The sequence below is a fragment of the Opisthocomus hoazin genome, chromosome 22 (assembly GCF_030867145.1).
Source record: "Opisthocomus hoazin isolate bOpiHoa1 chromosome 22, bOpiHoa1.hap1, whole genome shotgun sequence".
NCBI lineage: Eukaryota > Metazoa > Chordata > Aves > Opisthocomiformes > Opisthocomidae > Opisthocomus > Opisthocomus hoazin.
This window is the reverse complement of record NC_134435.1, coordinates 8,775,527-8,788,020: the sequence shown is the minus strand read 5'-3', so window position 1 is coordinate 8,788,020 and position 12,494 is coordinate 8,775,527. Positions and strand designations below refer to the sequence as shown.

Below are 12,494 nucleotides of genomic sequence, written 5' to 3'. Positions count from 1 at the left end.
AATCAATGCTCTCATTTACGGACAAAATCCAGGGCGAACAAATTCATATTTAAAACCCAGCTCCTGCAAAATGCCCTCACGAGGGTCTGGCATGTGCAGAGTCACCCCTGAGCGTCTGATTAGTTACCAATTAAAATAAAACTGATGGATCCTTAAAGCAGCCAGAGGTTTTCAAGAGGCCTTCTGCGAGTTGGTCCATGCTGCTGGGATTTTTTTTTTTTAATTATTATTTTTTCGCAGACAGACTTAAGCTCATGCTCTGTACACTGTGTGCAGGTGGGTGCTCCTTCCCACGTACATACACCCGGCTCTGGTGTCCCCCCAGAAAACCCCAAATTCCTGCTGGTTTGGAGCACAAGCAATACCAGACGCCCTCCGTCAGCAAGTGATCCTCTCTGAGAGGAGCTCAGGCAAGGCCTCGGTGCCTGCAACACTTCTTGGCTGAGAGACTCTAAAGCTAGGGCAAGGGCGAGAAGTGCAACAGAACTGTAAGACAGCAACTCAACTTTCCCCGAAGGGAAGATTTATTTTGCTTTGCTGATGACAGGTTTTCTTCCGACAGCCATCCGCAGAGATGCTCATTTCATCCTCCACAGCATTTCTGGCATGAACACGTCCAGGGGCTTGATGCTGTGAAATGGATCGCTAGTGGGATCCAGTCTGGCATGCCCTATGGCCATACAGACACACAGCCATCGCCTACAGCCGCAGCCGATCCGTGTCCTACAGACATAGGGAAGTTTGAGGTCTAACTTCTGTTTGCCATGCTCAAACAAACGAACAAACAAAACCCCTCAACATCTCTTTCCTTCTTAACAATCATTATTTTATTAATATATTTTACAAGATTGCAGTTGAAATCATTTAAATACAAATTTTTTTTTATACAGAAAGTGTAATAAAGTTAAAATAGTTCCTTGTGTAATTCATAGCATTATTGCAATGCTTACAAAATTTTGCATAGAGTGTGCAAGGATTGATGTTATTTGATACAAAAAAGCTTTATATTTTCCCACACAACCACACACATACATAAATTAAAAAGAAAAACGCCAAAGAAATCTGAATTTCTTCATGAGAACTGTGATAAGACTTTAAATTCATTTTGTCCTGTTTACACGATCAAGGTCATTGGTGGTTATCAGGGTAGAGGTCAGACAAGGTATTTTACCATCACAGATGAAAACTGCTCTAGCATATGGGTCATGCCTTTTATGTGGCTGCTGCAGATGAATGGGGTTTGCTTTGACTCGCACTGAATGTTGTTTTGCTGTTGGGTCTACCTACAGGGAGCATTTGTTGCATTAATATCAACAACTCTACCGGCATTCGTGCACAAGGAAACTAATTCAAATAAGGAGCGGGCAAAAAAAATATAACTCCAAACCCAAAGGGATCTGAGTCAGACCCAGCAGATCAATCCCTTCCCTGCTCCCAAACGACTGCATAGCGCAGATCCAGACCGAGATCTGGGTCGCAGCTCAGGAAAAGCTCTGACTTTGGGAGGAACGCAGGTATGAGCGCTGTCAACTCAGCCCTTCCTCAGGAAACCGAGGATATGACAATTGCTCAGCTCTGCTCTTTATGAGGTTTCTGGCATGCTCTTACTCTGCTGAGCAAGGGCAGGATTTGTTCATCTTAACTTCTCCGCTTGCTCTGATAACCCACAAAAGGGGTCAAGAGGTGTGAGAGCCGCTCTGCGAGCAGTGCAGCCCGGCCCCCCCACCTGCGGGACCAGCAAAGCCCGGTGCCCGCCCAGTCAGCCCTCCTGCGTCACCGCTACCCACCAAACCACCAGCTGAACTCCAGCACCCTTCGTGGCAGTGACAAGGGACAAAGCTTAATGAACATGCTTCCATTTCCAGGCAGCAGCTGGAGCTGGCAGCGATGGGAAGACTTGCCACAGCTCTTTAGTTGTACCTGTGAGGCAGGGAAACCCCAGAGGCACAAGAAGCCCCACGTCTCGCGTGTCCCTCAGGCTGTGACTTAGGCAGGGCAGCAAAACTCTTCCTGTTGATTTCACAAAAGTTCCTAAACCTTCAGGACCAAACCCTCAGGCAGTGTAGGCTACCACTGAGTTAGAAGAGCCAAATCTTGACTTACACCAGCTAGAGTCAAGTCCCCACGCTGCCAACGGCCCCGTTATAGAATCATAGAATTATTAAGGTTGGAAAGACCTCTAAGATCATCAAGTCCAACCGTCAACCCAACACCACCATGCCTGCTAAACCATATCCCAAAGTGCCACGTCTACACATTATTTGAACACCTCCAGGGATGGGGAATCCACCACTGCCCTGCACAGCCTGTTCCAATGCTTCACAACTCTTTCAGGGAACAAATTTTTCCTAATGTCCAATCTAAACCTCCCCTGATGCAACTCGACGCCATGTCCTCTCTTCCTATCGCCAGTTACTTGGGAGAAGTTGCACTGCTCCAGCCCGGTCTCCCATGGCAGGCATCATGCCTTGCTGCCATTTCTAGTGCCGAGGACCTGGCAATGGGGTGTAGATAAATGAGAAAGGGCAAAGCCCCCACCAGCCTCCTCCCCCTCCCCCGCAGGCTTCCTGAGTGGAGGCTGCGTACCTGTGTATCGTCCCCACGGCATCCCCTCGGGTGCTGTACTGGTGTTATCAGGACAAAGCAGCTGTGGCTTTAAGAGTGTGCACCTTCTGGAGGTACTGCTGATGCCTTCAAGGTGGCCCAGGGCTTCTTAGAACAGCAACCAATAACTACCAGCATTATTTATACCCCTTAGATTGCGGATACGTATCATCTGTAAAATCATTAATACTGCTGAAGTGTTTCATTATCCGCTACATCAATAACAACACCGACACCGGGTGCACAAGCCCAGAGGAAGACCCAGATGAAAACAAAATCATCAGGCTCTGGCTTGGCGGAGGAGCCAACTCCCTGCTCTAAGGCAGCTACCCTACAGAAACCTAGCCATAGCATGGGGGTGGTGGTGTTTGCAGCTAAGTAAGTGTGGGAGAAACTCTAACAGCAACATTTTTTCGACTACAATCCAGCCTTCGATAAAAATAGAACTACCCACAAATAATTATTCTTTTTCTCTCCAGCGTAAGCCTGCCTCAAGACATTTCAAGAACTCTGTTATGAGGAAATTTTTAAAGACCAAAGAAACTGCATTGCTTTAGAAAGTGATAACGCATTTAGCAGTGGCAGGCTTCAGAACACTTTATCTCTCATCGGCAGTTAAGCCTTTTGAATGGGGCAAAAATGTGAGAGTACAATGCAATTTTAAAATCCTGTTACGTGCAAAGATGCACACGACCTATGCCTTGCAACGGGCCTATTCCTATAATGGCTAGTACGTTAGAAATGGTGAGACTTTCCATTTGGGTAGGACCTGATGAAAAGCTCCAAAGAGTCCTTTTTAATCCTAGAAGAAAAGACTGTTTAACTGAAGCTGCATGTCTTTATCTACAGCATTTGGTGGCAGAGCACAATGTGGATGTAATGCTTTCACACAAATTTCTCCTTCTGATATTTTCTCTTGGTGGCAGAAAAAATAAACCAACTAAATGTGAGACAAACATACAATTACGTATTGCTTCACAGTGGACATGGCCTTCCTTGTTTTTATTACTGGTTAAAAACTAACAAAAACTCAATCCACGGAGACGAGTTGCCTCAAAGGAAGCCTGGCTTCCTCTGAACAGGCAGCCCGTCGCTACCGACCGGCGGCAGAAAGTCCCTGTCACCGCGTGGCTTCGAGCTGCAGTGAGGTGAGATGTTTCCTGGGAGTGCCACCAGCGCTAACTTTCCTGCAGGAATTACACTTGTAGCCAATGAACTTTTAAGGGACTGGCACTTGAAGTTTAAAGTGACTCGGATGGGAAATCTCGGTGGTGCGCTGTATTTTCTTCTTCACTTCGGATAAAAATCCTGCAGCTTTAAATATTCATCTTTTCCTCTACAAAGAAAGTGTGCCGCTTTTCACAAGGGCACAATACAATTCAAATGGCAGGACAAGAGAGTCTGAAATGATAAAGCCTCAGGGCTGTATGTGCATAACCATGGGCTTCTCAACCACAGCAGACTTAAAAGCTTTTTAAACACAAGCAATTCACTGTAATTTCCATCCAAGCCCCAAGCCACTGTGGTTATCGTGGACGGAAACACCACCATAGCAATCCTGAACAGCCCAAGCTGTAAGTGGTTTCAGTGACAGTAATTCCACTGTGCACCATGAAAGATCAAGCATAATCGCTACCATATTTAGTAAAATGGATGTTATTAATCTAAAGTATAATAGTGTAAACAGACAGCGAAGTTGGCTGCATTACTGTGATTAGGGTGATGTCTCTTGCCATTTCTTCCCTCTCCCTCCTACCTGCCTTGTTTAATGCACTCCACTCTTGCTTGAATAATCTCGTCAGTGCCACATCGGTGTTTAACTCTGCTCCACTCACAGCCCTAAACTCAGCTACCTCAGTGGCGAAAACGCTGCAATTGCAGCACAGAATTAACCTGGAAGTCCTCGATTTCACCTTAGCATCACTGCTACACCCAGGTTTTGGGGGTAGGCGAGATCGAGCAGCAACATGGTGGGGGTTCAGGGGCTGCTGGTCACCTGCACGCATCCCATCTGTGGCAGGACAATATTACACAGCGACCTCGGAACTGAGAGAAAAGGTTAAAATGGGGAAAACGGCAATGTTGCCGGGGCTGTGTTCCTCAACAGCAACAGCAATAAAAAGGCTGGTATTTTCACCTTCCAAAAGCACCAACCCAGTGCTTGGCAAAGCTTCGCAAGAACGTGCACTGCGTTTGCTGGGGTGAACTCTGGATGATGACATTTCAAAATCTAAAATGTCAGCCATTAAAAAAAAAAAGGAAAAGAAGAGCACACTAACTTGTTTTGTTTTTACACAATGAAACCATTACGGCACAGTTACTCTTCTTCGCCGCGCAGGTGCTGCAGTTCCTGCTCTGCTAACGCTGGAGTGCATGCAGGCGAACAGCCAGGAGTGCTTACTCGGTGTATTTATACTTTCAGCCCAGGATGATGTCTTTTAGTGTTCTGGGTGGTTTCTTCACATTTCAAATTTCAGATAACCTTTGCCCTCTGCACACATCTAAAGCTTTTTCACATTATTTCCTTTTCTCCCCGTTAACGAAGTCAGAGTCTTCCTGCCACTTTACTGTCTCCAATGCCACTTTAAGATAAACTTGTATTTTTCCTGCTCAGTTCAAAAAAGCACCATTAAAGTTAATGCATTTCAGGCATAAGGGCAACCAGTAAGCGGATGAATTTCTGTAAGTCTTTGGTCTTTGTCTCACTCTCTTTTGCAATGTGAAGCTTAAAGCCATAACAACACATATAAAGAAAACTGGCTTTTGTTGGAAACAGGTCTATGTGAGCATGTGTGTGTGTGTGTGTGTATATATATATATGCGTGTGTGTGCGCGCATCTTCTGACAACAAAAGCTAATTTCCTTTAAGAACATCTGTATTTGCAAATTAGGTACGATGTGAACTAACCTGACGTCTTCATAAGTTCCACAGAGATCTCTCTTTAAGCTTGGAGAAATTTCTAGGGAGGGTTTTTTTTTATTTAGGCAGCATTTTGCTATACTGTATATTGCAGATGGTATTTTTAGGTTTATGCCTTAAACTTTTTTATTTGTGCATATATGTGATATTTCTGTTTAAAGGAGGAAAAACCCCCTCTCGAAATACAGCTGTTTGACAGAACCAAATGTAAATCATTCTCTGCGGCATGCTTAGTTTTTTAAAAAATGTATACTTAGGAGAGGCCTTATACATATTTTAATAGTTACTGTCTTCCCCTTTTGATGACTTCCTTTAGTGTTAACATTTCTTTGTACTCTTAAGCTACCCATTTCACTGACTACTGGGTAAAATACTTCAAGAAGTTTTGAAAAAAAAAAACCAAATAAAAAAAAACGACAAAGAAGCTTGGAGAACGGATACAGTTGTATAATCAGTATTAAGATCTCTGCTTTAGCTAACGGCAAAGCCTTTTTGCTTTAGGAAAACTATCCTAACTCACCTCTGACAGCAGCAGGGTCGTACACTACATATGGATAAGGTATATGGGTAAGCACTGCAGGTCATTTTCCCAACTGCTTACTAAAGTCTTGCATTGAAAGCAATTTCAGCAAGGTCCCAAAGCCCCATGAAGTTAAGAGTTACAATACAGAAATGCATTTACCTGTAACTGCAGTATTTGTGGCTGCCTAAGGTATGTTGACATCAGCTTCACAGCCCCCACTGGCATTTCCGCGGGGTTTTGGTGCTGGCAGCTGCAATGCAGACTGCGCACAGTGCTGAGCCAGGGCTCGGTCCCGCAGCCGCCCCGAGGACTGGCACTGCTTCCACTGCCCTTGGTGCCCTCAGTTGTCACCCATCCAGCCCCTGTCTCAGCTCAGGCCACAATGTCATTGGCATCTCTTCCCTCCAGCTCAGTGGAAACAAATTCACCACTCATCCCAGGCTTGCCTTAGCGCTGGGAGGTAGAACTGAACTCCGGTTTGAGATAAACGCCATCTCCCCAAATAGCAAATGCTCAATTGAACTACAGTGCAGGCCTGATTCATAAAGAAATACACAAACCCTTGTTCGTTTTTGTCATTTTATCGATGGCACGTAGATCATATGGATGAAATTCCAGCCAAGGAGGCTCTAATTTAAATGGACTCAGGGAAAACCAACCCATACAGGTCCAGCAACTGTGTGGGATTTCTGGGCAAGGCAGGAGGAAAAGGGACTCTCATGCATTGGCCTCGTCCAACGGGCAAGTCACTCCACAACAGCCCCCAACAGCAAACTGTGAAGTGTGAGAGCTGGATGAGTTTACCAGCTGCTTTTTAAACAAAATGCCCATTTTTTACCCTGGGTTCTCAGACACGTAGTCCTGTCTGCTCCGGCTTGCCACTTACTGCACAGCATTGGACTCATCGTGTGGCCAACACACACGCCGGCAGCATCGTCTAAACCGCTGTCTGAAAACTCAAGTGGGGCCCGAATGATTTACAAGTCTCTACACGGGTTCAATCTTTCTGGCAACAATTCCTCATCTTTCAACACAACATGTAATTTCATGCTTTTAGGATGGAAACAAGATTGTAAAATACATTGAAGCAACTAGAATTTCTTTGCGTAGACATAATTAAGGTACCCTTTGTTGACCTCAGAGAAGCATCGGCGGCAATGGCACAGATGTGTAAGGTCGTTCCCTAACAGCTCCCCCATAGCAATTCACACCAAAATAAATGGCTGACTGTCCTTAAGCAGTTTCACGGCCTTTGTGATATGAGAAGGCAACAACCTCATCCAAGAGCCCAGCCGAGAAGACTGGCCACTCATAATTTGTTGGGATGGAAATCCTCAGTAGAGCTGCTGGAGGGTGCACAGGGATGAGGACTGAGCCACCGGCCTCTCGGGTGTGGAGCACTGAAGTCAGGATGCAGCATCGCTGCTGGGTCAGTCCCTGCGTTCAGCCCGGCCTTTCTCACCAGCATTAATTCCCTCGGGGACGAGGGAGTTAACGTGACTCGTTTTCTGTTCCTGCAGCATGTGTCTTCACAACTGCTCGCACGGGATTTGTTTATGAATTGGGCCATGCTTGCTATAAGGTTTGGGATCAGTATTAAATGAAACAGGGAAAAAAACTCTACAGTAAAAGTAGGACTACGAATGGGACTTCAGTTGTGGTCCCAGAGGTAACGTACACAGTCTTTTGCTAAATTGAACATGGTAAAAAAAAGTCTGTATCACTCTCAGTGCCCCTACAGTCTTAATGCATTTCATTAATATCTGTTTTAAGTTGCACAACCGATTCCCAAGACACCCTCCTGTCCCTCCCCCCAAATAAACTAATTTTAATAACAAGATAAATATGATGTGCTTCTCCTTGCTGAGTGCATTGACTTAAGGCATAGGCACAATTCCCCTCTTTGAACAGAGATGGTATAGTCCTGTGTCCCAATACAATTGTTATCCTGGGTGACCCTTTGCATTCAAACGTTGACTCAAGACATAATAATTACAGGAATCATTCATTAACAAATAGGTTGATTTCAGTAATTAATCTGAACACATTAACTGAAATAAAACTGGATCATTCAATCCTCTTTCAGGAATAAATTTTATGGGACTGCTGCTTTGTTAGGCAGCAACACATCTAATCTAAACTTCCTTGAATCTTTCCTTTGAGTCCGGGCAGTTTTGGATTAAGCCAGAATTGTTCATTTGAAAAAATAAAATCAAACCCTGGTACTCTCCAGACCACAAGAAAACACATGGAAGTCTGTAAAAAAAATGAATGGGCTAAATTATTTCTAAAGATTTCTGTCAACTGCATTTTATCTTGAAGATCGCCTGCAGAACACCAGCTTTGCCTAAGTATCGCTAGGGATGGGCACAGATCTGTCATATTTGCACTTGAGGTAATATTTTCAAAAGCATCTCAGTGGCTTAGAAACCTTGCTGTCCTCGTGAGATTTAATGCGACTTGGACACTTTTGCAGTAATTAGTATACTTGTTTTTCAAGGATTTTTACATGCATGTGGATGCAATTACGGGTCGAATTCAATGATCTGGGTTCTTCTCGCATTTTTTCAAAATTTTTTCAAAATGGAAGTAGTGTTACCAGATCAGATTTCATGTTTTATCCTGCCCGTAAGTGACTCTTAGACTTTGAAATAAGGAAAAATGCAGCCATGAAAAGGTTCAGCCACAGAGTTTTTGGGGCTCAAGTTCTAGAGGAACCAGCATCCAAAGCCCTTACTTTCCACTAATCTGGCTTTGTCACAATCTTTATAAATCCTTACAAAAATCTGTTTCATTGTCAACATCTCTGATATTTGCAGTCTTAACTAAATCTAAGTGACCCTGGACTATATATTCTGAAAGGAAAAAAGACAAAAATTCTGGCATAGCATCTACATTACACTCTGAAGTTGTATGAATTTCTCTGTTTCTATGGGTAGAGCAGGCAATTTTCTGTTTCTGTAAGTACAGATAGGCAATGTCCAAATATTAAATCTTCACACCAAATCCCCTCAAAATTAAAGGTGCTAATGGAGAGTGTGTAGGGTGATCCAGGACACCTGTTAATGAAGGAGGTTCAGGATTTTTCTATTTAGTCCAACATTCACAATTTTTTTCCTTCCAAGCACTAAATGCAACGCAAGTTCTATTAGCGCAGAGATGACAGTAGGTTAGGGTTAGCGCTGATGCGTCACATCTGAATAGCACAAGGCATCCTTGGCCACGCACAGCCAGCTCTCAAACCCCTTCAGAATAATACACAACTATTCCAGCAAGAAGATCTGGACTGTTCTACTGGCCAAGTACAATCCACCTCTCCCAACAGGGAGCCATGCGTCAGGTGAAAATTTAAGAGTGTAATTAAATGTCAGGTATCTTGGATCACTCTAGGTGATCAGTACAGCACATCTGGCTATTTCGGGTTTTTTTGTTTTTTTTTTTTTCTTTTTTTCCATGCCACTGATTTAATGGTGCAAAAATAATCAGAGATGCTTCTCTTCCCTTTGTATGTTGGTGGGTCTACATTGGTTCCAGGGTCTTGCCCAGCCAGCAATCCCATTGCCCTAAGAACATGATCAAAAACGAGGGGTGATCATTAGAACATATTAATACAGAAGGGTCCAGGGGAGCATCAAATCCAATTCGGCAGATTGCACCAGTAAATTTTGGTGTGGGAAAGAGAAATGCTACACAAATGTAACAGGGTCACCCTGGGATTCCTTGTACTGAAACATCATTTTACACAGAGGATATATATATTTTTATATATATATTTTTATATATATATTCACACACACGCGCGCGCACACACAAAAAAAGTCTTTGATAGGCTTTCTGTGTACTAGTAAAAATAGTTGGCAGCTGCAACCTGTGAGACCAGAACTGGCTTTTGTGCTGCCTGCGATGCCCCACCGCAAATTGTCTCTCAAAGGCAGACGCTTGTATTTATCTGGCAGGTCGAGCTAGTGCCTGCCTGCGACAGAAATAACCTCCCATTGGGACACACACAGAGCTCGTAGATTTTTTGCCTGGACCCCGCAGAAGAGGAAGATCCTTGAGGCAAGTTAGGTAGTTTGATTTTTGCAGAGTTCAACATTATCTGATGTCGGAGGCAGGGAGAGAGAGAAAGAGAGAGAGAATTAGTGGAGAGCTGTTATTTTTGATCTTGTGTTTAAAGAAGCTTCCTTCGGACAACTCGGCTGCTACAAAAACTATGTAGGCAAGGGTACAAAGACAGGAAAGCCTGATGCAAATCTGGGTGACCGTATGATCTGCCTTTACCATGAGCCACCTAAGACTTCCACTTTGTTTCTGCTGAAACCACCGTGTTTTCTTGGCTCGTAGCGTCCCAGAGCAGCTCCATGTTTGGGTGAACCCAACCAGGGGTACCCCGCTGCTAGGTGGGGAGGGTGTATGGTTCACTTCCACATGACAACTCTGCTCCTCCACTGGGACTTCTGGCACTGTGAGCCCGTTACCAGTTACGCTTGCAGGCTCACAGCACTGACTTTTATGTATATTTTATGTATATTAAAAATAACTTAAATCCTGCAACAGACCTGAATTTCTCCTTCCAAAACAGAACACAAAAGTGAACATGTGGCAGCTCTTAGACACATGGCAGCTACAGGGGAGTACTCTAACATCACCAAGAAGAGCACAGCCAGATAGCCTGCACACCAGAATATCACAGGGTGGCTGACAGCACTTGCTCTTATCTGGCAATTATAGGAAGAGTCTCCAGTTTTAGTATCCAACCGTCTAATCTCCTGAAAGAGACAGGTTAATATATGCATTTTAAAAGCAATTTAGCATTAAAAACATTAAGGCAACTGCTTGCAGTAGTGAAATGCCTTGGATTTCAATTGTAGTATGTTAGGTGGTGGTGGCGGGTTGTATTTTTGAGAGGTTTTTTTTGTTAACATCCATGGTCTGCATTTGGAATGTCTTAAAACACAAGTGTTTAGAAATAACAGGAATTACAATAAAAATCCCATTCTGTTTATTACACCTGACACTAACGTAGGAAAACCTTAGCTTATTTGGAGCCCTATTGCTGGGAGGTTTGCGTCCAATGGGAAGCTCCTCCAGCCAAGGCTCTCGGTGGGTTCCCCAGTGGGAGCTCCTCAGCCACATTGGTGTCTTCCATCATTGTGGCAGAAGGAGGGGATGAGAAGCGTGTGATTGTGTATTTTTGAGACACCAGAAGAGGCTTAACTCAACACCTATTTTACTTTTGTTCCGTGTTATCAGTTTTAGTTATTCTCTTTTCCTCTTTGGAAGTTTCCCCAGTGCAACAATCTGTGTCTCCTAATGTTCCCTTTCTTTCCAAAATGAAAACATCATCTACAAAAGCTTTTCAGATCAATAACAGTGAATTAAGCTCCTCTTATAGAAAAATGTATGATAAAAGATTTAATTATGTTGGCCAAGTAAATCTTGTTTTAAAATGACAAGGAAACAAAGAATTTAGGAGCGCCGTGTATTTTACAGCTGCATAAATCTGCTTGAACAACAGATGCTATTATCCAAGCGCTTTAAAAATAATGAATCAGCCTTTGCCACAGAGTGGGGCTTGTTTGCATGCAATATGTTCAACCACTGCCAGCAGAAACTAAGCTAGGAAGGCCTGCTTCCCCAGTGCCTTCACACCAGCATTTCAAACGGGGCGGCTCAGCGACTGAGAAGGCTACAAATCTGCAGGAGATCTGCGCCTTGGTTTGTTTTTGCTGCAGGGCTTGATGTCCTTTGCTTACCTCTCCGTCTTTGGATTCCAGCCTGAGCTCTGTCCTGCACGTGGCTTTCAAGCTGCCGGCCTCGGCGTTGATCTCGATGCCTTTCGGAGCCTCCATCACCAGTGCGCGCGTAGGTGACTCCAGTCTGTAACAGAAAGGGGAGTTGCAGAGCTTGGCGGGTTGAATATTCACGCTTAATCTCAGGCTGCCGACTTGCACAGCCTGACTGCCCACTGCATGGCACCTCAGCACCTGCTGGTGTTCAGATCCACGCTTGGTTTAGTCAGTGGAAAGAAATTATGCTCAGCATGGTAAAACACATCACGGTTTCAATCTGCTAATTTTGCTATGCTGTAAATGCTGGGATGAGATGCAAGGTGCAACAAAGCTTCGCCCATGATCAGCTTGCTCATATGCATGTTCAGATTTCTAACTAATCAGTGCTAACGGGGCATATTGGCAAAGCAGTATCCCTGCACAGAGAGTGCAAGCACTTTTCTTCCTCAAACCACTGTTCAAGCAGGAAAAAATCAGCTCTCTTGACTCAGTATAGCGTGAGGTTTGAAAGGGTTTAAGGACATGAGGAAATCAATGACAATAACCCAGTTGAAGACCCCAAATTCCTGGTCTCCAGTCTTATGCTCACATAGAATCATAGAATGGTAAGGGTTGGAAGGGACCTGAAAGATCATCTGGTTCCAACCCCCCTGCC

General features: G+C 44.2%; 1 protein-coding gene across 9 annotated transcripts in view; it reads right to left on the bottom strand.

The window, feature by feature from the left end:
* Positions 1-804: 804 nt before the first annotated feature.
* Positions 805-12,494, bottom strand: part of SGCD (sarcoglycan delta) — a 359,505-nt gene continuing 347,815 nt past the window's right edge. For all 9 annotated transcript variants that reach the window (XM_075441531.1, XM_075441526.1, XM_075441532.1 and 6 more), the window contains 2 exons: positions 11,804-11,927; positions 805-10,146 (listed from right to left, as the gene is read on the bottom strand). In XM_075441531.1, the coding sequence (XP_075297646.1) occupies positions 9,973-10,146; positions 11,804-11,927 (298 nt within the window). In that variant the 3' untranslated portion in view covers positions 805-9,972. The remainder of the gene's footprint in view (positions 10,147-11,803; positions 11,928-12,494) is intronic.